The 24,668-nt window shown below is 38.9% G+C and overlaps 1 protein-coding gene across 1 annotated transcript in view; it reads right to left on the minus strand.

Annotated features, from left to right (window-relative positions):
- The window catches only part of SLC10A7 (solute carrier family 10 member 7), a 197,330-nt gene that overhangs the window by 163,021 nt on the left and 9,641 nt on the right, over positions 1-24,668 (minus strand). Inside the window, exons 3-4 of the mRNA XM_005284277.4 lie at positions 22,922-23,058; positions 17,170-17,245 (exon numbers count right to left, since the gene is read on the minus strand). Of these exons, the coding sequence (XP_005284334.1) occupies positions 17,170-17,245; positions 22,922-23,058 (213 nt within the window). The remainder of the gene's footprint in view (positions 1-17,169; positions 17,246-22,921; positions 23,059-24,668) is intronic.

The raw sequence follows: 24,668 nt of genomic DNA on the forward strand, positions 1-24,668 counted from the left end.
TATATTACACCATTAGGGCAATGAAACTATAAGTATATGAGACCAGGATTTTATGTATTTATTTATTTATTTATTTATTAGAGACTGCACATACAGCACCAAGAAAAAAATTATCTAATATTTTGCAAATAACATATGATTGTGTAATTTAAAACAGTATCAAAATGTATCCATAAAAACAGTTCTATGTCTGACCTTAATTTTATCATTTATTCAATTTTGGATGTTTTACAATCCAACTGTAACTTCTTCTGAAGATAGCTTTTTTTGTAATAAAATTACATAATTTCTCATGCAAGTTGTTTCCTTGTAAATGTTTATTTTGAAACAAAATAATTTTCTCAAAGTAGTAAGACCTTGACAGCATGCACACACTTTCCAAGACAGATAGATCTTTCCACAATTCTCATTATCAACATGCTTCCTTTTAAATTAGCCTATACTTTAAAATAAATTTAAATATCCCAGTTAAAAATACAAGTACTTACGATTTGTATCTGTAGTACATAAAAGAAGTGCACCCTAAAGCAAATATTCTTATTTTAATATTATGTGAAGGATTTAAAAGTAGAGTCAATTTGGCCTGAATTTGAATAGTGTGTAAACAAACGGTTATAAATATAAAAACCACAGGAGCAATGCCTTTTTGCACATTCAATGCCCTCTGCAGGAGAAGCAGACAGAACAGGAAGGGCTCCCCTTCTGTTCATACCCGCCTATTGTTATGCTATTACAAGTGGCACATTATTTCCCAATCTCAGCACTTTTTAAAAGGAAGGGGATTGGCCACTAGCAGCCCTCCTAACAAAGGATAGCTGTCAGCAGGTACCAAAACACCACCCCCGGGAAATGGTTGTTGAACAGGGCACAAACTACTGAGGAGATTTCTACTGCACTCAGACATCACTGGGGTGGGTGCTGTGACAGGCATGGTGATTCCCTGTAACATTCTGGACAAACCTTACTGAAATAATCGTATGTATCATTGCAAGCCAGGGACTGTCTGTAACTCTATGGGGGAGGGGAGACCAGAGTCCTTCAGGCATTAAGAATAGTGGGGGGTGGTTATGCAAATTCACTCAGATTGTAACACTTGCAGGGAGCTACCACCAATTAGAGACAGGCTCACCTATACTGCTTCAAACTGAAGTCTCCAGGGACCAACAGACAAAGAAAGGATTGTAGGATAAACGGCCTGAGTTGACTCAGGGCGTTCTTTCTGATCCAGCAAAAGGACAGGATCTTTGGTGCAAGAGGGGACCCCAATCCTTTCTGGGAAGAGTTGGAAGGACTTAGCTCAGTCTGCATCCTTGTTTTGAATGAAAGGATGAACATGTGACAACAGACAAACCCTGGGTGGGGTTTGAAGGACTGTTCACCAAGCAGAGCCCTTGTTGGAGTTAGGAGATGATCTCCGGTAAGCTTATTTGCATGTGTGTAGATTCTTTTATGTTTCTCTGTAATGCTTTTACCTTCAGAATAAATGTGCTTGCTTAGGAAGAGCTGTGTGATAGCGTAACTATGGACAACTACACTGCTTACTGCCTCTGAGGAGAGAAGCAAAACAGGCCTGCTTAGGCAATCTGTTTTTTGCTGGGGATATCACAGCATAGTCAGAATTGTGCAGCTGAAATACCCCAATCAGGCGGGAGAAAGATTCAGGTCTCCACCCAAAAGAGATGATGGCAGAGGAGCCTGGAGCAGGTGCCCTTGCTGGACCACACAGTGGTAATACAGGTGCAGGTTGCCATGATCTGTGACAGGTGCATCATAGACAGATTAGAATCATATGCAAGTCTATTGGATAAGTGGGCAAATAAATAGTGGTCTAGTGGACAGAATTCTAGAATGGGAATCAGGAGACCTGGGTTCTATTCCCAGCTCAGCTATGTGACCCTGAACAATTCCCTTTGCCTCTCTGTACCTAATTCCCTTCCAACCTTTTGTCTTTCTCATCGATTCAGATAATAAGCATTTCAGTGCAGGGATAGTCTCACTGTGCATGTGTCCGTTCATTAGCACAACAGAGCTGTAATCATCTAGGCTCAATAAATGCTACTATTTAACAAATTAATAATAATAGAAAAGGTTATACTGATTAAACACTCTTTAAAAGGTGCACACTATAAAATTATGATAGCTGTAAAATAATGAATATTTTAAAAAAATAAAGTTCTTAAATCATCACAGAATGAATGTCTTCCTCACTTAGGAAATCTTGGACTAAAACCAGAATAGATTGTGAAAAGTTACAATGATTCTGATCTTCAATATTAGTGAATGCAAATACCCCACCAATAACATGAAAACCTCTCTGAATGTTTCATCTCCCAGTGCTATGTCTGAGGAAGAACTTTTTAGACTGAATTATGCCTTCCATGAACTTGATCTTTCACCCTAGTGAAAATTCTCTTACAACTATAATTCTAAAGTTAATGATGAGAGGTTTAATTTGCTTTCCAAGCAGAGACAAAACCTTTCTGAAATATTCTCACTGCCATGACCTTACTCTATAACTTAGAGTTCACCACATGTAATAATTTACTTTGCCCTATGGGACTCATTGAGATATCCTTTGAAAAGGATGGGATAGATAGCTGGAACTGAGAACATAACATTTCTACAATGTTGATTTTTCATTATGCTTTGAATAACAAGCAAACTAAATTAAACATTTCTAAAATATAACAATATCGTGAACAAGATCTATTTAGGCGTAGACACCACACCACTTTTATACATTAAAAACTTAATGATAACAAATTCTGCTGCAGATAGAAATGATTTAAAAAAACCCAAGTCCACACATTTTTTCAGGATTCAAGATGTTTATATAAGTAACATATGCAAACTGCCAAATTAAACTCTGAAAACATATCATTGTTCTGGATCATTAGCTCAAACATATTTCAAGGGTTGGGGTATTTTTTAGTTTGTAGGCTACGTAATTACTAGAAATTGAGGCTTTTGTTGCTACCTCTTTCTCTCTTGCTGATGCAATCACCTGCCATCTGTTTGCTTGTTTGCTCACTGTAGTTCTTATTCAAATATTCAATTTTTGTACAAAACATTCTGAACTAAGCTCTTCCCTCAGATATGCATTTCCAAATACCAACAGCTTCTATTGGAGCTGCATGCATGTAGTTGAGCACAACGTATAACCCTCTGCTATTGCCACACATACATATTTCCCATCCATCCATGTTAACCTATGTCAATTATGGAAGTAAATGGAGGTAGGAAGGTTCGGTGTTTGGTTCTGCATTGCAGAAAACGTGCTATGCAGCAGCAAACACCTGAAAAAAATCTCCACTGCCTAGCTGAGTATTCTGCTATGGCCGTCTTAAGCATAATGAATTGCCAAAGGCTAAAGGGCTTTACTTCAGCAAACCCATATAGAGTTTACCAGCAGTTCTAATGTTGAGATCAAGATTTTAGGCTCCTATTTTTGAAAAAGTTAGGCTCCTAAGTCAGAGGGCTAATTTAAAAACCACTGAGGCACCAACTCTAGTCATTCATTGCTGCTAGGTGCTGAGCACTTCTGAAAAATCAACCCACCAATTTCGGAGGCTAAATCAGGAAAATTTTGACGTTTAGAATCTTTTGAAAAATCCTTTTATTTTAAAAATTCAGGATTCATTTACTTTGTTTTTCTTGTCTTTATGGATGACCGAAGAACTGAGATGGTAGGGTTGTGACATCACCAATACCAAGGACGTGAACTATTTTGGTTAGGGCTATGATGATATTTTTGTTTTTTAACCCAAATAATTAAATCAATGCAACCCCTTGTACAGATGGAGTTCTACTGATATAAAGGTACTTATACAGGAATAGCTTATAGTAAGCACCTTTACACCAATATAACAGCGACTATTTGGAGGAGAAGAGAGGTTTGCACTACTTTAAGTATACTGAAATAGTTAAAACAGTACAACTTTTGTACGTAGACAAGACCTTAATCTCATTGTTTGGGACTCTGTTTTATTTGTCTTTAAAAAAAACCTAATATTTAACTCAAACATCTGACAAACAGTGGAAAGGAAAGCTAAAGTATTTTAGGCCTTCTTTCATATGTGATAAAGAAGCAAAAACAAAACAAAAAAGGAAACAAATAATTTTTATTTCTCTTCAGGTACCCTTTAAAGGTAATGGTCAAATAAACCAAAAATCGAATTTAATAAAGATCACACAAGTATTAATTTGATTAAATCAGAAACTAATCCTGCAATCTCAAAACAAAAAATAAAATTTAAGGAAAATGAACTACAGGATCATTTAATTCCCAAACCTGAATCTCACATTTTCTATCCTTTATATATTACCAGTCAGTCAGCAATTATATACATTTGTCCATTAGGTCAGCTACAAATATTATGTGAAGTGATAAAAAAATACTTTCCTAATACACACAGACACACTGAATTTACACTTTTGATTTAAAAAAACAAAACAAAACTAACAATTAACAGAAGTAACCAAAATCACAAAAATACAAGCATCTGTTAGTCATAGTTCAGAGATCACACACTATTTTCCTTGACTGAATTCACTAAAGATATTCTCACTCTCCTAATTACAGGGCATATTATCTTCTTCTCACTAGGTGTGTCCAACTCCCATTAACTCTAAGTCAAGTGGAGAAAATAATTATGATTGTTCAGATGCTCACAATGTTCTATATACCCTCATTCAGATATAATCACCTCTTTTCAAAAGAAGAAAGATGAATATCTGTTTGGCTCTGGATTAATGCCTGTTTTTGATTAAGCAAGAGAAAATAACAGTTACATTTTGTTAGACTTGTAAATAAACTGTAACTTTACAATCAAAATCCAACAGCTACAATCAGTCACCTCAATCATATTCAGTAGGTCCTTATTTTGAAGTAGTCCCATTGACATCTATGGATGGGTAATGAGGCGGGGGGGGGTCAAGAGGCCCCCTTTTTTGTTAATTGCACAAACTGGATAATGTTCAAGGAATGATGCAAGGTTGTGCAGTTTCTATTCTGCTTTAATACAGGTTTAACATCAAAACTTCCGTGTATAAAGATTAAATATTATGGTTTAATAATAAATATTAAAGTAGCTTCTGATTTTTAAATCAGTATAAGGCACAGTGGAAACTACAGCTGTCTGGCAGTAAGATTCAATATGCCAATGTAAAAAAATAATTGTACTTCTCAACCAAATGAATACTGCTCATAAATACCACCTATTCTATAAAATTTTGTTAGAATATAAGCAACAGCTAGAATTAAAATTTCATGAGGTGTGAATAACTGGGGAAATGTAGTATTTGTGTGTGACTCAGTTTCCCTGCTCAGTGTGGTATTGTTATCTGCCTGAATCAATCATCATGGCAAATCCCAAAGGGCCATAGCTTCCTTGTAGATCAAGCTCCATCCAGATAACAAGGTCTAGCTGGATATTAAGTTTATCTTATTATGTCACCAAAGCTTTCAATGGCCATGTAGACATTCCTTGGTAAATATACATTGTAATTCATTGGTCTTCCGTCCTAACAATATGTCCATTCCAAGAAAGCCAACCAGTGCTGATGGAAGCGGTTGCCGAGTTCAGCTTAGGATAGCCCCATTTCTGATCTTGTCCTGCCGCTTAAAATGGAGCAACTGACAACGATTACAAGAATCAAAATGTCAGTCCAGTGGTCTTCAGCCTTCTGCAGTGCACATGTTTCACTTCCATAAAACAGAGCTGGTATAACCCAGGGTCTAGAGATCTGCATCTTTGTGACATGCTTAATGTCATGATATGCCCACAGAGAAGGGCCCGAAGCACAGTAGCAGCTGCTCTTATAGGTGCGTCCACATCTTTTGAGCATCCTCTGGCACTGCAAGACGCTGCCCAAGTATTTGACAGTTGCCACCAGCTCAGTGTCCCATGCAAGCAGGTTAAAACTGATCTGGTTGTAATCTGGAGCTGGAGGCTGCTTGACGATAATGGCCAGGGATTTAGTTTATTATTGAACACCTGCCTGAAAGCACAGAGTTAAATCACAGGGGGATTAAGGAACGCAGGAAAGGTAAAACAATGGCCCAGACAAGGAACATTCCCTCAAACAATAGCCAGGTTTATAGCCATATGAGGAATTCCTCAGCCCCAACACTGGCAACAAGGGGAGTTCCAAAGACACTGGTCCGCTAAACATAACCCTAATAGAAAGGGATGGAAGAGGTGGTCAGAGAGGCTGGCCAGAAGGGGTCTGTGAAAAGGCTGATAGACTAATGATATATCTGCACTTTGAACTGGGGGCATAATTCCCAGCTAGAGGCGGCATGCCCAGGCTAGTTCTGATCAAGCTGGTGTGCTCAAAATAGCAGCATGAGCAGTGGGAGGGCCTAGCCATCCCAAACACAATTCCGTGTGAGATGCTAGGAACGTATTTGGGACGGCTAATCCCCTCTCACTGCTCACACTGTCATGGCTACCCTATTTTTAGTGAACAAGCTTCATCAGAGCTAGCGCATGTGCATCTCCTCGAGCTGGAATTTATACCATCAACTCAGAGTGTAGACATACCCTGACAGAGACAGAAAAAAGACAGAGGGACCAATTTGCAAGCCATGTAGGGTATTTTTCCAACTCAGAGATGCGGAACAAAACAGACCCACCTGAGCTATGCATAGAGAGGCTACGATTATCTAAGGGAATACAGGCCTCTTTATTTTAAATCTAATTCTCTAGGGTTCTGTTTTGAAAAAGCTGTGTCTGTATCATTACTAATGTAAGCTATCACAGGCTTCCAAAGAAAAATGCTTGCAGGCTCCAACCCCAGTTGGACCTGCTGAATAAGTCACACTTGGTACCCAGGGGACTGTAGCCCAGGCCCTGATCTGAGAGTGGGTGAACTACAGAATCCCACTGCAGGAGAGGTAAGAAGCCAAAGCCTGACTGCTGTGGGGAAGCACTCAGAGACCTCAAAAAGGGACAAGGATGCAGCCCAATAACGGTGACATCAGCCATTTCTATTGTGAACCTGTTTTCAGTCACTTAGGCCCAGATTTTTGAAATACGTAATTAGGCATTGCTGCAATTCAGCACTGCAATACCTAACTGATTTAGGCACCTAAATCTCATTTGATTTAGGCCTAAATCAGTTAGGCATTGGAACACTGAGTACAGCACTGCCTAATTACCTTTTAAAATCTGGGCTTCATGACTTTCTGAAACTTTCACCTTTAGAATGAAAATCTCCAATTGTGATTGAAAGCTTATACAAAAATGTTTCAGTCATTTTTGAGTAAAGGAAAGCAAAGAAAACACTTTCCCTGGTAATAATAAAATTTTTGCAACTATCTTTTCAACCGCTGGGTGTATGAACTTGAAATTTAGCAAGATAATAGCCCTGTATGGAAAAAGTCTTTCAGTGTCTAATGAAAAGTGGCTATTATTTGACCAAGTAATGAGCCTTTTAAAAATCTTTTGCTGTGCATGGGCAATAGATTTTGCACACCCTTCCTTGCTATGCCCACAAACTATGCTGCTAAGGAAGCTCACGCCACATATAAATGTGGGGCTAACTGCTGTGCACTCATAAATGTAGATACATTGCACATGGGCCGAGGCAAAGCTTTTGCAAATGCCTTTAATTCAATCAGGGCATGTTTCATCAAGTGTGGAGATGAGATCCTCACCCATTCTAACCTCTTTACACCAGATAAAATGGCCAGAGCAGCATAAATGGGCCCCTGAAAGCCCATGGTCAGATGGGGCAGGATTCCACTGGTGCAGGTACTGCAGACACAACTGTGAGGCTGCCTTCTGAAGACCCGCTCGCAAGCCCTGGTGTAGGGCGCATGTCAGGGCAGAGCAAATGCACAAAGCACTGTGACGATTCCAGGCAGCATTTCAGCCCAAAGGGCAGTCCAGGGAAGCGGGTGTAACGCTGGGCTGTCTATATTATGTTAAGGACCTCTCCAGCTCCTGGAGCAGCACAGAATATGGAGGGCATAAAGGTCTCTTAAACCCACCTTAACCTATCCTTTGCCCCCCTGCCTCTACAACAGTGTCATCTCACTCTAAGGGTACGTCTATACTACCCGCCGGATCGGTGGGTAGTGCTCGATGTATTGGGGATCGATTTATCGCATCTTGTCTAGACGTGATAAATTGATCCCGAATCGACGCCTGTACTCCACCTTGGCAGGAGGAGCAAGCAGAGTCGATGGAGGAGCCGCGGCGGTTAACTCGCCACCGTGAGGATGGCCAGGTAAGTCGAACTAAGATACTTCGACTTCAGCTACACGAATAGCGTAGCTGAAGTTGTGTATCTTAGTTCGAACCCCACCGCTAGTGTAGCCCAGGCCTAACTGACTAATATTATCTCATTGTCTCCTTGTGCTCCAATCTTCTATTTGCTGCATCCACCTGCTGTCTACAGTCTAATATTTAGATTGTAAGTTCTCTGGGGCAAGGACTCTGTTATACATTTGTACAGTGCCTAGCACAATGGGGCCTTGGCCTCAATGCTCTACCACACGAGAAATGAAATAAATAAGTGAGCTGAAAAACAGTTCCCAGAGAGACGAGAAATGAAATAAATAAGTGAGCTGAAAAACAGTTCCCAGAGAGAAGCACAGGAAGGGAGCTCAACTATGTCCTTCCTCAGCCCAAATGCACTTTGTAAGATACTTCTCAAGATGCACTGGAATAGAGGGAAGGCTCCTGCGTATGTTACAAAGGTTACAGGGAAAATCCCTGCTCTAATACGCCTTAGATCTGCAGCCGGGAAAGGGATAAAGCAAGTTCTCCGCCCTGTGAGACGAACTCTCTCCTGCAGACTTTACAAGGTGAGGAGAGGGGCTGCTTTCAGCACACAACCAGGACATTCTGGGGCATACGGGCAAATAGTAAATAGGATGAAAGCTTAGATAAAAGTTCTGAGGCCAAAGCTTTCCCCAGCACTGATGGCTACAGTTAATAAATCAAAATGGTCTGATTTTCAGAGGTGAAGGTCACCTTCAGTTCCCACTGAATTCAATAGGGTTTGGGGTGCACAAAATTTTGGCATAAGCCAATAAAGGTGGGGATTATTAAAAGTACTCTTTGTTGGCTTAACTCTGCTCCCACTGGCTTAAAGGCAATGCTAAATGCTTTTGAAAATCATACATGTAATGTATTGAACTCGGTATTATGCCTTTGCAGGACTAGACCTCTAAATTATGTCCTCATTTTTTGCTCCCACAAATCGATCTATAAAAGTTCAATAATCAGAGTTTAAGCTAAACACATAAATATACAAATGCAAAATGGGTAGCTACATATGTTAACTGGGATTCATGTGTAAATATCTATTTGCATGCACAATTCCCCAGTCTGCATATTACATCAGCAGCTGGTAAATAAGAGGCTATTAAGGAAACAGGGTAGGAGTTAAGGTTCTGTCATTAATCAGAAACTGGCTAAGAGACCAAAAACAAAGAGTAGAAATAAATAGTCAATTTTCAACTTTTCACAAGGTTAACAGGAGGCATCCTTTGGATCTGTACTAGAACTACTGATGTTAAATATGAATGAACAGTGTGGGAGAAAAAATGGCAGATATCAATATGTTTTAGGTTAGTCAAGACTTGAGAAGACTGTGAGGAACTTAAGAGGTTCCTAACAGACACTGTGGCGGATTAAGTCCAGATTGTAAGTAACAATTCGGACTACTCATATGTACTGGTGGGTACAAAAAAACCATTCAATGGAAAAATAACTGAGCCTCAGTCTGACAGTAAAATAAAAGCTATTTGCTCAAAGCAAAGCAGTGGTCAAAAAAATAAACACCACATTAGGATGTATAGAAAATAATACCAGAATACAGTAGGTGGACCACTTCTGTGTAATGATAAAGCAGTTCCCTATGTATACACATAGTGTGTGCTCACAGTTACTTCTCTGCATGTGTATGTGTACAGTGCAGCTTAACTAAAGATTTTCACAAATGCAGCCCTTCAGGACCAGTCCTGCCCTCATGCTGACCCCACCCCCTACACACATATGCCAAAACCTGAAAAATATCCATTAATACATAGTATAACTTCCAGGTTATAGTTACATTTTCATAACATCTTAGGCAAGATCACTTGAGAAGATTTAACATACAGTCACAAAAGGGTTATATTAGAGAAGGAAGCCAAACATCGTAATATGAATATTTCCTGTAAAGATCGTAAGTAATCTTCTTTCATAATATTTGTGCGTTACCATCCAGTGTCAAATAATACCCCACACAGTAGTACAAAGTAAAATACACAAAACATTTCTTTTAGTCATAGTATTTTGTTTTTTAAAAGGTTAATGTACATATACACACAGTTCAAAGAAGCTTTCTGATATTTTTAGAAAAATCAATATCTTTCTTCTGACTTTACCATGTTGTTAGGGTTCACCTTTTGTTTGTTTGTTTTTAATAAAAAAAAGCATTGGAATTTTCCAGTATTTATTTGCCAGTGTGACAACTCCCATGCAGTTCATTTTAAAATATCAGTTAAAACCATTAGTTTATTTATTTGTACATAGCCTTTCACGAAAGGAATCAAAGGGAGAATTACTATTTGTATACCTTTCATTTTACAATTGGTTTTTAAAGTTTTACAAATCCTTAAATAAACAAAATTTAAAAATAAATTTTAGTACTTTCCCCAATTATCTTGGTCCTGGAATACATTTATTATCTTTTTCATTGTATTTCATTCTTTTGTATTTACAAGTCCTCTGCCTTGAATATATAGCAGCATCTTATTTTGGAAGCACCAAGTCTAGTATATACAAAGCCAGGAGGAACATACAAAAAGAGAAGTCAATTTGACTAAAATTAAGGAGTTCTTTAGACTAGTTTTTTAATTAACTGTCAAAATAAAAGAAAAATCACTTTTACAATTTCCTCTTGTGAAGTAGTAAAGGGTCAAACTTCCATAACACAAATTGTCTGATGTGATTTATCTGCACAATACTATCCTGACTCTTGTGTAGTAAATTAAACTTTTCAAAATGTGTCATTAAGCTGCCCATAAAAGTCATCTCAAATTGTTTTTTCCAAAAAAATATGATAGACTTACAAATCTAATTTTCAGCCTCTTTTTTTTCCAAAGAAAGGACTATACTTGCTCTCTGCCAAACACCTTTTAATAATATTTTGTATTTCCATAGAATCTTCCATCTGAAGATCTCAAAACTCTTTTGAGTTTGCAACACCCTGTAATGTTGGTAAAATTATCGTCCGCATTTTACAGACGCATAGAGAGACTTAGGGCAGAATTTTAAAGGTATTTAGGTGCAGATAATCATCTTGTATGATTTACAAAAGTGCCTTGCTCTTTAAACAAAAAATCAATGGGAGGTGAGCCCCTAGGTGCTTTTGAAAATCCCATCGGGCATCTATTCTGCATCTTTAGGCACCTAAATACCTTTTATAGTCTAGCCCTTAGTTGTATTCGCAAGGCCATGATGAGAGTCTGGCATGCTGGCAGAGTTGGAATCTGAAAACAGATCTCTCTTTCAATTCTGTGTTTTCACTCCATGACCATCCTTCTCTAGTATTTCCCCAGTACCAAGAGATATCCTAAAAATAATTAACGGTACAGCCAGACAAATAGCGTGGAAAACATCTCAAATTAAAAATTAGATCTTGATGTGTCATTTTCATAATAGCCCCTTTTGTATTTACTTTTTGCCTGCATTCATGGGAGCAGAGTTTTCTTACACACAACACATTTACCTGAAATTGGTTTTTCCAAATAAACTAAATTGATTTGTGAGATAAGCAGCAGCTGTTTTAGAATTTTGTTTGTCGGGTTGATGAAGGTATCAGTGCGTACAGGGAAATGATAGAAGAAAAAAGGGAAATTAGTGTGAAGGCTAAATGGAAGGAAGAAACATGAGCGGAGAGAGTGTTGAGAGGATAGCCCACCCATCAAGATTTGTGTGACCTCTGTCAAAGGGAGATGAGCAGAGGTACATATGAGGATGAGCTGACACTGTCGACCCTCCCAACTGCCCCAATAGATATGAATTGGGGGATCTACAGAAAAGGCTATTCTTCCTAGTCAGCAATAGGTGCAGAATCTCCCGCAGCAGGAAGAGAAAAAACTGCCATTAGTGACTACCCTTACTCTAATATCTGCAGAGAAGGAACAGCTGCTCTCTTTTCTTGAACCCCTCAAGGACCATTTTGCTCTGCCATCCTATTAATGGCCTCACTGGATTCCCCCTTCTGCCACCCTCTGAACTCCAATACAGTATTTTAAATATCTTTTATTATTGGTCTTAGCATCCCAGACACTTGAACTCCATTTTTCTCCTTTGCTCTTTGCATACTCCTTTGCATTTCCTTTATTTCACTCTTAAAAAGCTTCAAAGTTTATTGCTCCCTAGAATTTTTATGAGCTCTACTTTTCTCCCAAATACCTTAAACAAGTTGCCATTCATCCACATATCGAAGTGGAGTATAAGATGTTAGTTTTGACCTACAAAACCCTAAAGAGTTTGAGGCCATCTACTTGAGAGAATGCCTCCCCCATATCATAATGCCACAGTTGCAACCAGAAGATGTCCTCAAGCTTGATTCCCCATTCACTATAAAAGGCCGGGGAGTACTGGCAGCAGGCTCCCCATAAAAGCTAGTTTTCTCTGAACTGCTCTGACCCTCAAACTCTGAAATAGCCCCAATTAGTTAGTTTTCCAGGCGCTCTGCAAAGCCAGTCTGTTTGAGCAGGCATTGTGGATGGCAGAGGCAGTGGAGTGCACTAGAGGTTTCATGCTGTACGGGTCATATGTTTAGTGACCAAATGATGTGTGCAGTGAGGGAAGAGGGAGAAGTGTTACTGCTTTTGATGGTTTTATGTTCTGTAACTTCTGAGTCATTGTGTTCTTAAATGTGCATCAAGGGCACCCAGCACTTTGGTGGTCATTCTTTGGTGTAGAGTTTCTTTAGACCAAAACAGAAATAAATACATAAATATTGGCAGGTCTTATAGTTTTATAAATGCCAATTTATGCTGCTAATTAAATTCCTCATTTTACTGACACTGGATTTTTAAATTTACCTGGTTTTGCACCAAAAATCACAGTACAGCTGAAATTTAGAATCAGTGAACAAAGCTCAATTAGTTACTCAAACTACCCTTAAGATTAAATTCACTTACCGTACCCTCCTTATTCAACAGAAGTATGTCCCTTCTAGTACATATGCTGATTTAAAAATAGATCCTTATAAAAAAAATTACAAATCCTCCCTTTATCTTCATAATTTCATGACCAAGTTTTCCAATTATGCAAAATCTCCAGTTATCCCAGTGGCTTCTAGCCTAATGGTGCTAACAATCGCCCCAAGCATTTTAACAAATACTTGCTCGCTCTTATCTAGACCTAATAATAATAAAAATATAGCATTTATCTAATGTGTTTCTTATATAGTGCTTTTCCATCAGAAGAGCTCAAAGTGCTTTACAAAAGAAGATAAGTACCATTATCCCCATTTTTAAAGATGGGGAAACTGAGGCACTGAACAGTGACGTGAATTGCCAAAAGCTACCCAGCAGGCCTGTGGCAGAGATGGGAATAGAACCCAGGTCTCCTGTGTCCCACTCAAGTGCTCTGTTCACTAGGCCACACTGTCTAATGGTTCCTTTAAAGACTCTCAGTTCTTTTTCTTCTCAGTACTTTAATCCAGGGTACGTCTATACTTACCCGCTGGTTCGGCGGCAAGCAATCGATCTTCTGTGATCGATTTACTGCGTCTTGTCTAGACGCGATAAATCGATCCCGGAAGTGCTCGCCGTCGACACCGGTAAGCCTGCTCCGCGAGAGGAGTAGGCGGAGTCGACGGGGGAGCCTGCCTGCCGAGTATGGACCCATGGTAAGTACCTTTAAGTTCGAACTAAGATACTTCGACTGTAGCTGAAGTTGCGTATCTTAGTTCGAACTGGGAGCTTAGTGTGGACCAGCCCCCAGACAGACTCAATTATGCCTGCTATTTCAAACGAGGCATTTCAACTCACCACTTCATGTTTCTTACTAACATATTGCAACTATCCACCACCCCCTCCATTCTCTACCCTTATAAAATCCACTGAAGCCCTCCAAATCTCTAACTTTGTAAGAAGAATCATATAAGAAGAAGAATCAGAGCTTGATGAGACAACAGTAGACTAGAAGGGATAATAGTCAACAATCACTACCACCATGCAAACTGAATTTCACTTCAGATATTAAATACAACTTCACAAATCAGAGGTGATTTCAGTGACAGAGAAAAAGACATTGTTTTTCCTACATTAAAAAATTCTCATAACCATTCAGTTGAGAAGCTCTAGAACCTCCTTGCTTTGGAGCAAGGGATTGAAATTTGGCAGGGGCATTGCCCTGGTGTCAGTCATGTGCCTTTTGCTGTTCCCATTCGGGAAAAGAGCCTGAATGTGGCCATGCTGTAAGCCACAAATAAATAAATAAACATTGCACATTCTCACTAGAGATTTGGCAACTAAATTCTCTATAGATTCCATCTGTATTGAGCATGCTTCAGCCCACAGCTGGAGAGGCTTTAGGGACATTTCCCTGCAACTGTTATTTCCAGCAGCCAGTGGCTGCTGTAGCACGAGGCACCAGAACTGAGAGCAGGGAGACTGTCTCTTCTGTGCTCTCAATGCTCCCGCTTCTGGTGCCCAGGGACTTTGGAGGAGGATGCACCCTGACTTGAATGCAGAAGGGACAAGAGCCAGACATGGTGGGGAGGAAGGTGAGGGAATAGATTGGGACAATGAGCTAGTGAGGAAAATTGGTATTGAGATGTGAAGTCCGAGACTGGGATGGAGACTAGGACTGGCAAGGTGAAGAGACAAGAAGCTAAGGGGTAAAGCGGGCAGGCAGAGATGACTGAGACGGGGACAGTCTGGAGGGGACAGGGCAGAAAGGGTCCAGCTCAGGGGAACAGAGGCAGAAATATGTGGCCACTAGACCACACGCCCCTCCAGAACCTAGTGTGAAACCAAGACACCCAAGCTTCACCAATCCTGACATCAGAAAATGTGTGCGCAACCCACTGGCAAAGCATATGTCTCATCCCCCTCTAACCTGGTCCACAAGATGACAGCCTACTACTGCTATAAGTTGCTCCATGAGCTCAGGTGGCAGAGGATTTAAAAGTTCCAACTCTGCTGATGAACCATGGGGGTGTCAATATGATGATTCGTGATTGAATTTCTGTTTTACCAGCTTGCTTTAAAACAAAAACAAAAAAAACTAGGAAATTACATTTTAAAAAACCCTACATTAAAAGAACACTATTAAAGTTGAAAAGTACTCAAAAGTTAGAAAATGCAAAGCTATTTAGGCATTCCTTCACTCAGCGGAACAATGCCTAACTGATTTAGGAGCCTATGTCTCATCTTCAAAAGGCACTTAGGCACTTAAGAGTCTAAACCCCATACACCGTCTATGGTATTTAGACTCTTAAGTGCCTAAATTCCTTTGGAAAATGAGACTTAGGCTCTTGTAAACATCTGGGCCTCAATTCCCTCATCTGTGAAATGGGAATAATACCACCCCTCCCCCCATCTCACTGGTGTGCAATGAAAATAAACATCAATATTTTTGCAGTACTCAGATACTATAGCAGGGGTCGGCAACCTTTCAGAAGTGGTGTGCCGAGTCTTCATTTATTCACTCTAATTTAAGGTTTTGCGTGCCAGTAATACATTTTAACGTTTTTAGGTGGTCTCTTTCTATAAGTCTATAATATATAAATAAACTATTGTTGTATGTAAAGTAAATAAGGTTTCTAAAATGTTTAAGAAGCTTCATTTAAAATTAAATTAAAATGCAGAGCACCCCGGACCAGTGGCCAGGACCCGGGCAGCATGAGTGCCACTGACAATCAGCTCACGTGCTGCCTTTGGCACGTGTGCCATAGGTTGCCTACCCCTGTACTATAGCTATAAGTACAACAGAAAAGCCAAAGAGGAAATTAATAATTCTGACTTCAGAGCAGGGTTTGAGTAATGTGCAGTAAATGAGGAGAGAAAAAAGTAATGAACAGCTACCCATTCAGTGAGCATTGTCCATCATGTGCACTGAATGAGGTAGGGATCCTGGGCAAAAAAAATTGTATGTGAACATATAATTAAAGACTGCATCATACTGCATACTCATGGGGACTGAATTAAAGTTGTCTGTACCTTTTTCTGGCATTTCCTAACTTTCTGAGCACTTCACTTTACAACCCTGTAATGGTCTTTTAATGCAGTGTTCTCCAAACTTTTTTGATCGTGCACCCCATCAGTAAAAAAATTTTGAGCACGGACCCCCTGCCACGCCAGCGCTACCATTTTTGCCGAAGCAAAAAAAATAAAAATAAAAAAGCCACTCGGACTCCCGCCCGAACTGCCGAAGCACGAAAAAAAAAAAAATTAAAAAAAAAAAAGCGCGCACCCACAAGGATCCTCTTGCGTGCACCCCACTTTGGAGATCACTGTTTTAATGTAGCTTTTTGTGTGTAATAATTATTTGTATTGCCTCAGGATCCTAAACAGGGCTTAGCGCCCCATAATACTAAGCACTGTACAAACAACCACCACAGAGACTGTGTCCCTGCCCCAGGGAGCTCACTATCTAAGATTCAGACAATATACAACAGGTGAATAAATACACAAACTGGTAGGGGAAGGAGAAATACACCATAATAGAGATGGATGTGATTATATCACTTTGTAGCAATAGTGGTCTCAGTAGTCACAGGCGTTTGTCAGGATGTTACACCAGTGGTTCTCAAACTTTTGTACTGGTGACCCCTTTCAAATAACAACCCTCTGAGTGTGACCCCTCCTTATAAATTAAAAAACACTTTTTTTATATATATAGTTAACACTATTATAAATGCTGGATGCAAAGTGGAGTTTGGGGTGGAGGCTGACAGCTCGCGACCCCCTATGTAATAACCTTGCAAACCCCTGAGGGGTTCCAACCCGCAGTTTGAGAACCCCAGTTTACATGATAAATTTAAATTTGCCTTTTTTTGTATCCATGCTTTAACTTTGAGAGTCTTCATAAACTGTAATAATATGAAAAGCTCTATTTTACCAGGCTACATGTTTTAGCACATGATTTTGGTTACACAAATCAACAACAAATAAAATCAATTGTGAATAAAATAAAAACTCACCTCATTTCCACCAACAGCTTTGGTTAAAATCACTGCAGAAGATACAGGAGGTGGCATACAGCCTACAGTCTGCAAACTAAACACAAAAAAGGAAATGCAATATTCACTGCAAGACACTAGCACTAAACAACCATCAAAGCTGAACAGAAATGATTAGTCATCACAAGCTCAACTGTCTAGTGGCTAGAGCACAGCACTAGGAAGCAAGACTTTTATGTGTTCTGTTATCATCCACGCCACTGTGATCATCCCTGCTCTGTGATCCTGAATAAATCAGTTAACCTTAGTGACTCTGTTTCCCCATCTGTACCATGGAGATTATAACACTTACAATTCACAAAACTGAGTCTTGATTTATTTATGTGTGTAAAGTGCTTTGAAACATCATATCTATTATGGAAAATATGCAACATAAGACGTATGCATTTATTTTTTCCACAGAAGATACCACGTTCTAAAAATGTGGACCACTAAGAAGGGGGCGGAGGGAGAAGATGTAGGTTCATTATTTTAGGTTCACATTGTCCTCTTCTACTTTTAGTTAAAACATTTTAAAACACCACTAATTTTATTTATTGCATGTTAAGAGAAGTTGTCAAGTGTTTCATCTTTATTTGTATTTTCATTCTCTCTTGTAAAACTCTCAGAAGACTGAAGATAAAAATTTTCTTCCTTACTGTTTGTTTCTACATCTATTAGTCAAACATCAATTGCTTTTCCCCCTAATTTTTAGAAACGCAGATACTAAAATAGCTGTGTTGCTCACATCCTTGTTTGTGCATCGATGATGCTTTAGTAATGTGTATGGTGAATGTTACTGCAGAGTGAGCACAAGAGAAAAAGAGCAAGTGAGCTTTTTTTTGTTTTAAGTACATCCCACAAAAATAGAATGTACAAAAATTAATCATTGGTTATTTTTAAATATATATTTAATATGAGAACATGCCACAGCAGATTACACTAAATTTAGGAAGTTACGTTTTAGGCCTAAATACTTGACAGTGTGTCTTTTGAAAGGAAGGGGTCTTGAGTTCACGTACCACAACAATGTTAGCCACTATGGCTTAAATAAGTTTTATATTACATATGCAGTGTTGCAGGCATTACATCAGTAAGATCATAATGCCCTAATCTTGCAGGGCATCTTCTATTCACAGTCGGTAAGCTTACACAAGTAGTGCCTCTGGTTTTACAAGGTATGCAACAAGAGTTCAGACTCTGCCCATTAGGACTTGAGGCTGGTTAAGGGCAACAAAACCAGCTAAGGCTCTTAACTGATAATGGGCCCAACCTAAACTTGCCAGTGTTTATGTTTCTGACCCACTATTCTGGTTCAAGGCCATCTCTAGACATTAACTACTTTGAATTTTAAAATGTTAGCTCACACTCAGAGATATAGTAGAAAGTGATATCAACACCAAAGGGGTATTGATAAGCCAGCACAGAAAGAAACTATATTACAGAATAGATTTGCTGTTAATGAATGCTTAGAAACATGAGAAAAAAATTAAATTAGAAGGAATGGATAAAGGATGATCGATGTGGCCACTTTATCAGTCACAGTTAGCGTTGTTAGAGAAGGAAACTGCAAACGATGGAAAGCAGCATTATATGGATCCGATCATGCAAGGTTTGGAGTACCTCCTTTGAGGTGGTGAGTGCCCTCAATGCCTAATAATGCCAGTTGGAGTTAAAAGCATTTAGTGTTTTTGCAGGATCAGCTCTAATTTATTTATTTTTTAAAGAGGCAATATATATATAAAAACAGTCTGGCAAGTTGATGGTGCTTCTCTAACAAAAAAAAGAAAAAGAAAAAAAGCAGACAAGCACATGGTGATATGGCTGCCCTATCCACCGCATCATATCTTGATTTAATTAAATCTCTTAAAATGGTTAGTTCATGGAACTTCTCACCTGAAATAATAAAGAGCAAAAAGGGGTGGGTTAAAATAGAAGTTATCAGTAGAGATTTGAAATGTATGGCCATCTCCAGTTGACAGAAAAGGGATTTCTGCACTATAGAAAGAGAAAGCTTCAGTGAATAAAATTTGTGTAAGCCACTTCGAAAATCAGATATTACATTTGCAAGTTTTTTTTTTTTAAATCACTCTACCGACATACTTCTGAATATCTTTTATAAGAACATATTAATCTATAGAAAAGCTTGTTGTATGCTAAATAGAAAATATTTCTAACAGTCTGCATATCGAATGAGTTTCAAAATATGTATATTAAAATAATAGCCTGAAAACTATTATATTATTTAATAAGAGCTTTATGCAACACACTAACAAAGTATGTGCCATGTCCCCCTCTCCTGGCCAACAGCCTAGCTGGTAGAAGTAATAACGGAGATATTCCATTAGGTCAGACAGTAGAAGTCTGTGCTGTGGGTATGAAGGTCTTGGGTTCACATGCTGATGATACCCCATACATACTTTTCCAGTGTGTTACAACTATTTGATTATTAAGAAGCCTGGAAATCACATATGCAATGAACACCATCATGTTAGATCTTAAAACCTTAGTGTTGTAAATGGTTACATTCTTATAGAATCCATTCCAATGGTGGAAAAGATTAACATAGGCAGGGCACTCAGTTGCTTCTTCAGGTTTCTTTTAAAAGGACACTGTCAACTTGAAATCCAGTCAGTCGACAAAAATGAATGAAAATTTTGTGGGTGGTTTCAGCTTGTCTTTTATTTCATCCTCCCCTCTCATCCCTAGCCTCCACCCTCAGCTTTATTTTGTTCTAAACATCCTAAAAATAATTTAAAAGCAAATGGCTTTCAGATATCACATCATGTAAAAAGGAAAGAAAGAAAGAAAAATATGCAACAATAGAAAATTAAAATTTAAAAGCTTGAGAACAAAGCTAAATGAAAATGAAGGTGCTGATAAGATTTGAATTTGTCCCCTAAATAATTTATAACAAAAAAGAGGCAGCTACTCTGGACAGACAAACACAGCACTCCTAACATTCAGGAGACTCAATCATTAACTAACTACAGAAGCACTGCAGGAAACTAACCTTGGCCTTGATGGTTGTATTTTTTAGGCACAGCCTTGTGTTGAGAGCAGTGCTGAGCCACATAGTCCCAGAGAGAGCACTAGGAGGTAGTCTGCCATGGGAGGCAGAATGGCTCTGGGAGTTCATGAGAGCACAGTGGCAGCAAACCCCCTATTACACTCTTTTGTGAGGAGAATCTTGCCAGCCCCTGGTCCTAGCTCTGCTATTTGGTGTGTGAAAAGAGAAGTCTTGGCCCCACCTCTTCCTACCCCTCCCCATCTTGACTGGAGTACCCTAGTGCCTCTAGAGAATAGAGATAGAGCCGTCCAAGTGTTCCACAAAACACAGGGGCAGCAATTCAGCCTGGCCGTTAAGCAGGCTGTGCAAGGGGTGGAAGGCTCTTTGCATCCTCCCCTAACCCATCCTCAAATGCCCACATAAGCACAAGGCAGAATCCGGCCGAAAATGAGCTAAACTAGAATTTAAAAGGTCCGAAGTTGTATCCAGTTTATTTGTTTAAGTAATGACAGAACTCAGTGGTTCTGGTTTCCACTGTTCTCCCTGTCCTGTTTGCTTTGCAAAGGGATTACAACTCCCATAGAGTTTTCCCCTTCAGCATACAGCTTTCCTCTTCACTTGCATACAACTGCTGCTTGCCTGCCCAGCATTGTGAATAGCAGTATTCATAAAGTACCTGTGACGAACTGGGACTGTTCTTACTGTGGTCTTGGAATGCTGACAGAGGAGTGTGGCTAGGATGGTCTGCGTTGGGGGATGGGAGACTGACCGAGGGAAAATACCTGAGCATGTAATGTGAGAACCCAGGAAGGGGTTAGAGGCCAGGTGACACCTTTGCCCAGGAAACTGAACAAAGGCTGTGGGAGGGGTCGCTGAAGGGAGAGTTTCAGGAGCTAGCTGGTGATATGGCTGGGAGGCAGACGGGGCTCTGACCTCCCAAGGGGGCTGGGGCGCCCTGGGACCCCAAGATGGACCTAACTCGGGGCGATCCTGTTGTCTGTGCCTGCAAGACCTGTCTTGGACTGTGTTCCTGTCGTCTAAAATAAACCTTCTGCTTTACTGGCTGCCTGAGAGTCATGGTGAATCACAGGAAGCCGGAGGTGCAGGGCCCTGAGTCCCCCACACTCCGCGACAGTACCCTCTTAAAATAATTTTCCATGAGTTCACGAACCTGAGCATTCTTAGTGTGAAACCCCCATATGATAGGCTAATTGCAATAAAAGATAAAATACTGTGAAAACAGAAACGATAGAATGATTTTATGGGTGTCTGTGAAGCATTTATAAGCGTCACAAAAAGCGTATTTGCTTATTAGATCCCTGTGTAAAAATGACAGTAAATGCATATTTGAGAGAAAACCAATGTTTAGGGAGTTGCATGTATATACCCCTGTGTATTAAGATAAGAATGCATCCTGTAAGGACTAAAGTGGCATGAAAAATGTCATCAAAAGAAAGAGGGGAATGAGGATAGCAATGCAGAGAGTGGGAAGAAAGGAATCAAAACTGCTTGCACTTCGCAGTCTAGCAAATGAGACTGGTTTCTGTTAGGACTGAATTTTGACAGGCTATGATGATGAGGAAGCCTGTCACTAGTCATGCTGGTGCAAAACCTTTGCAATCATATTTACTGTAACTGTTTTTATGCTTCACCAAGTCTAAATTAATTCTGATACACTGGCATGCTTCTACTCCAACTGATCTATTGACACATTATGAGAAACAGCACTAACATTTCCTAAATGATGTTTTTGTTGTCTCAAATTCAACGTCACTTGTAATGTGTGCACCACTTTATACTTAGAAAAACAAAGCTGTCTGGAGAAATGCTGTTTTTTTCAAAAGTAACACCTCTCTTTTAAGGTCTTCTCTTGCCAACACATACACACATGAGCAGCTTTACAGCTAAGATACTTAGATGGGGGATTGTTCTGAAGCAATAGGGTTTCTTTCCAATAGATGGAACAGCACAGCTCTCTATTTACAACTGGGATATTTCTAACACAATAGATTAATTTTTATATTTTAACTACACAGCAAAGCCTGGTGGGTTTTGCCATTTAAGTTTGATTTTGATGCTTTTCTATTTTAGGATTTTTTGTACTGTTCATTATCATATCATTTATATATATACTGTCACTTTGTATCTAAACATTTGTTTGAAGATTAGAAAAAATCATTTAAGACAATGCCTTTTATTCTCATGATAAACAGTCACTACTTAATTCACCATTTCAAAGAACGAGATTTGTTCCAACATAAAAACGCTAATTTTTTTCCCCACAACTTAGCAGAAGAACTAATATTGAACAATCATTTGGACGTGTACAGTGTGGATGCAAAATACACACAATACTTGTAACACATATGCCATATATTGTGCTTTTTTAAAAGTATACATAGATTTAAGCCTCTCTTCAGCAATCACTTTTTTCCATACGTCTTGAAACCAAGCATAGCAGCTTCGACAGACTGCTTGTCAAAGAGAAAGCTGATCTGTTGCAAGCTCCCTACATATGAAATTAGCTGACAAGTCTTTCTAAACATGAGACCATAATTCTGAAAGGATAATTTTATGTGTACTGCTTCTTCAGTAGCAAGTGTCAAAGCATGAAACTACACAGTGAAATCTCTTCACTATATAACTGTTAAACACATATTACTGGTACAGCAGCCCTTAATAAGTAGCCATAAATATATTTCACTCTAATATGTTTAAACATACCCTTTTAAAAGCCATTCATTTATAGGTGTGACTGATAATGCTTGAAGAAAAAGCCATATTGCTGTTGGGAAGAACACAAGTGTAAAGATCTGGACAAAAAGGTGTAGTTTCACATGCATCAAAGCACTTGTCAGCTCCTGCAAAACAAGAAGAGAGGAAGTTCCAGTCATAACAGCGAAGGTAAGTTCACTTTTGTGAAGTTTAAAATAGGGTCACCTTTATAGTTAAACAAAAATGCATGCATTTTAAGTCTTTTAGAAGTCTGTTCTCCCCTTCAATAAGTAAATCCCATTAACACTAAGGCCCTGTCTACTATAGGGTCTTCTGTCAAAAAATGTCCCACTGTTGCTAACAGCAGTTCAGCTCCCATCATGGTAGGTTAGTGCAAAAAGGTCTCTGGCTCTGTCACCCTTCCAAGAACTGTGTCAGCTGACAGCCTATCAACACTAAGGCTCCCACTGTTGATACCACAAGGGAGATGAACTAATGTAATCAATACGGAGACAGTTTTAAAAGTTTCTCTAGTCTATAGCATCAACAAGACTGTAAGTCTCTTGCATGCCAACAGAAAAGAACCTTACACTGTAGAAAGAATCACAGGTATGCTTTCTCTAGTGAAAAGTTAAAACTCACATAGCAAATTAATTCAGTGTCAGTTTTTATTTGTTCAGCATCCCAGAAATGCTTAAAAACTGACATTATACACCAGAATCAGAGAGCAAATTCATACCAAGTTATATTAAGGTTTGGAAGAACTACACAGAAAAAACGCTGAGGCTATGACAAACTAACAAAAGCAAGAAAATTCAGAGAAATGAGGAGCAAAATTCAGCTGGATACAGGAAAAATAAATAAGACTTTGTTGTTACACAGCACCTTTCATCAGAGGACCTCAAAGTACTTCAAGGGTGATTAAAGATTATTACATATTTCCCTCTTAACCATGTGTCTCTTCGCATTGGTATTCTTGTTGTACAACAATTCTCTAAGTAGTTTTTGTATATACATTTCCTTTCAAACAAAAGAAAAAGTCTTATTGTCAGATCAACTCTTTCTGAATGTAATAAATCTGAATGGAAATGGATCAACCTAACCTATTTAGCGGTCTCCTGCAGAAAAACATTGGAGTCCTTTCCAGTCACTTTACTTAACTGATGTCTAATGTAACTCTTATGAGAAAGCTAATTTGTTAGGTTTCTTCAGCTATCTTTAATTAAGTTAGATATATCAGATATATTTTTAAAAATGCAGAAAGTCTAGTTCATTGCACATACACAGTAGTCACTTTTTAAAATGTAAATTTGTGTCAGCTGGCAGCTGACTCTTTTCCGAACAGCTTAAAGAGTAAGTGCCTATTGAAGTTTTTAATTTTAAAATTTAGCCAACTTTAAGAAAAGAGGCAATTTATAAATAAAAAAACAAACAAGCAAGCTTTAAGACCCACACTAAGGTCAAATATTGCATCTTTATCCACACAATCCACCACTGAAGAAAATAAAAGTTTTGGAAATATAAGTGATTCAGCATTGGTTCCTTGTCAGGTATTTTTGCCTTCTCTTAACAAACCAAAAAGTGTTTCCCTCAAACTTGACTAAAAAAAACCAAAAAAAACGCATTTGATCTAAAAATCTTCCCCTTTATTCTATTTGCAAGGTGTTCTCAGGAAGTCACATAGCCCTGAAAACTGGGATTTATAATATACACTGACACGATATTATCACAAAAGAAACAATATATTAATTTTTTG

Source organism: Chrysemys picta, chromosome 5 (genome assembly GCF_011386835.1).
Source record: "Chrysemys picta bellii isolate R12L10 chromosome 5, ASM1138683v2, whole genome shotgun sequence".
NCBI lineage: Eukaryota > Metazoa > Chordata > Testudines > Emydidae > Chrysemys > Chrysemys picta.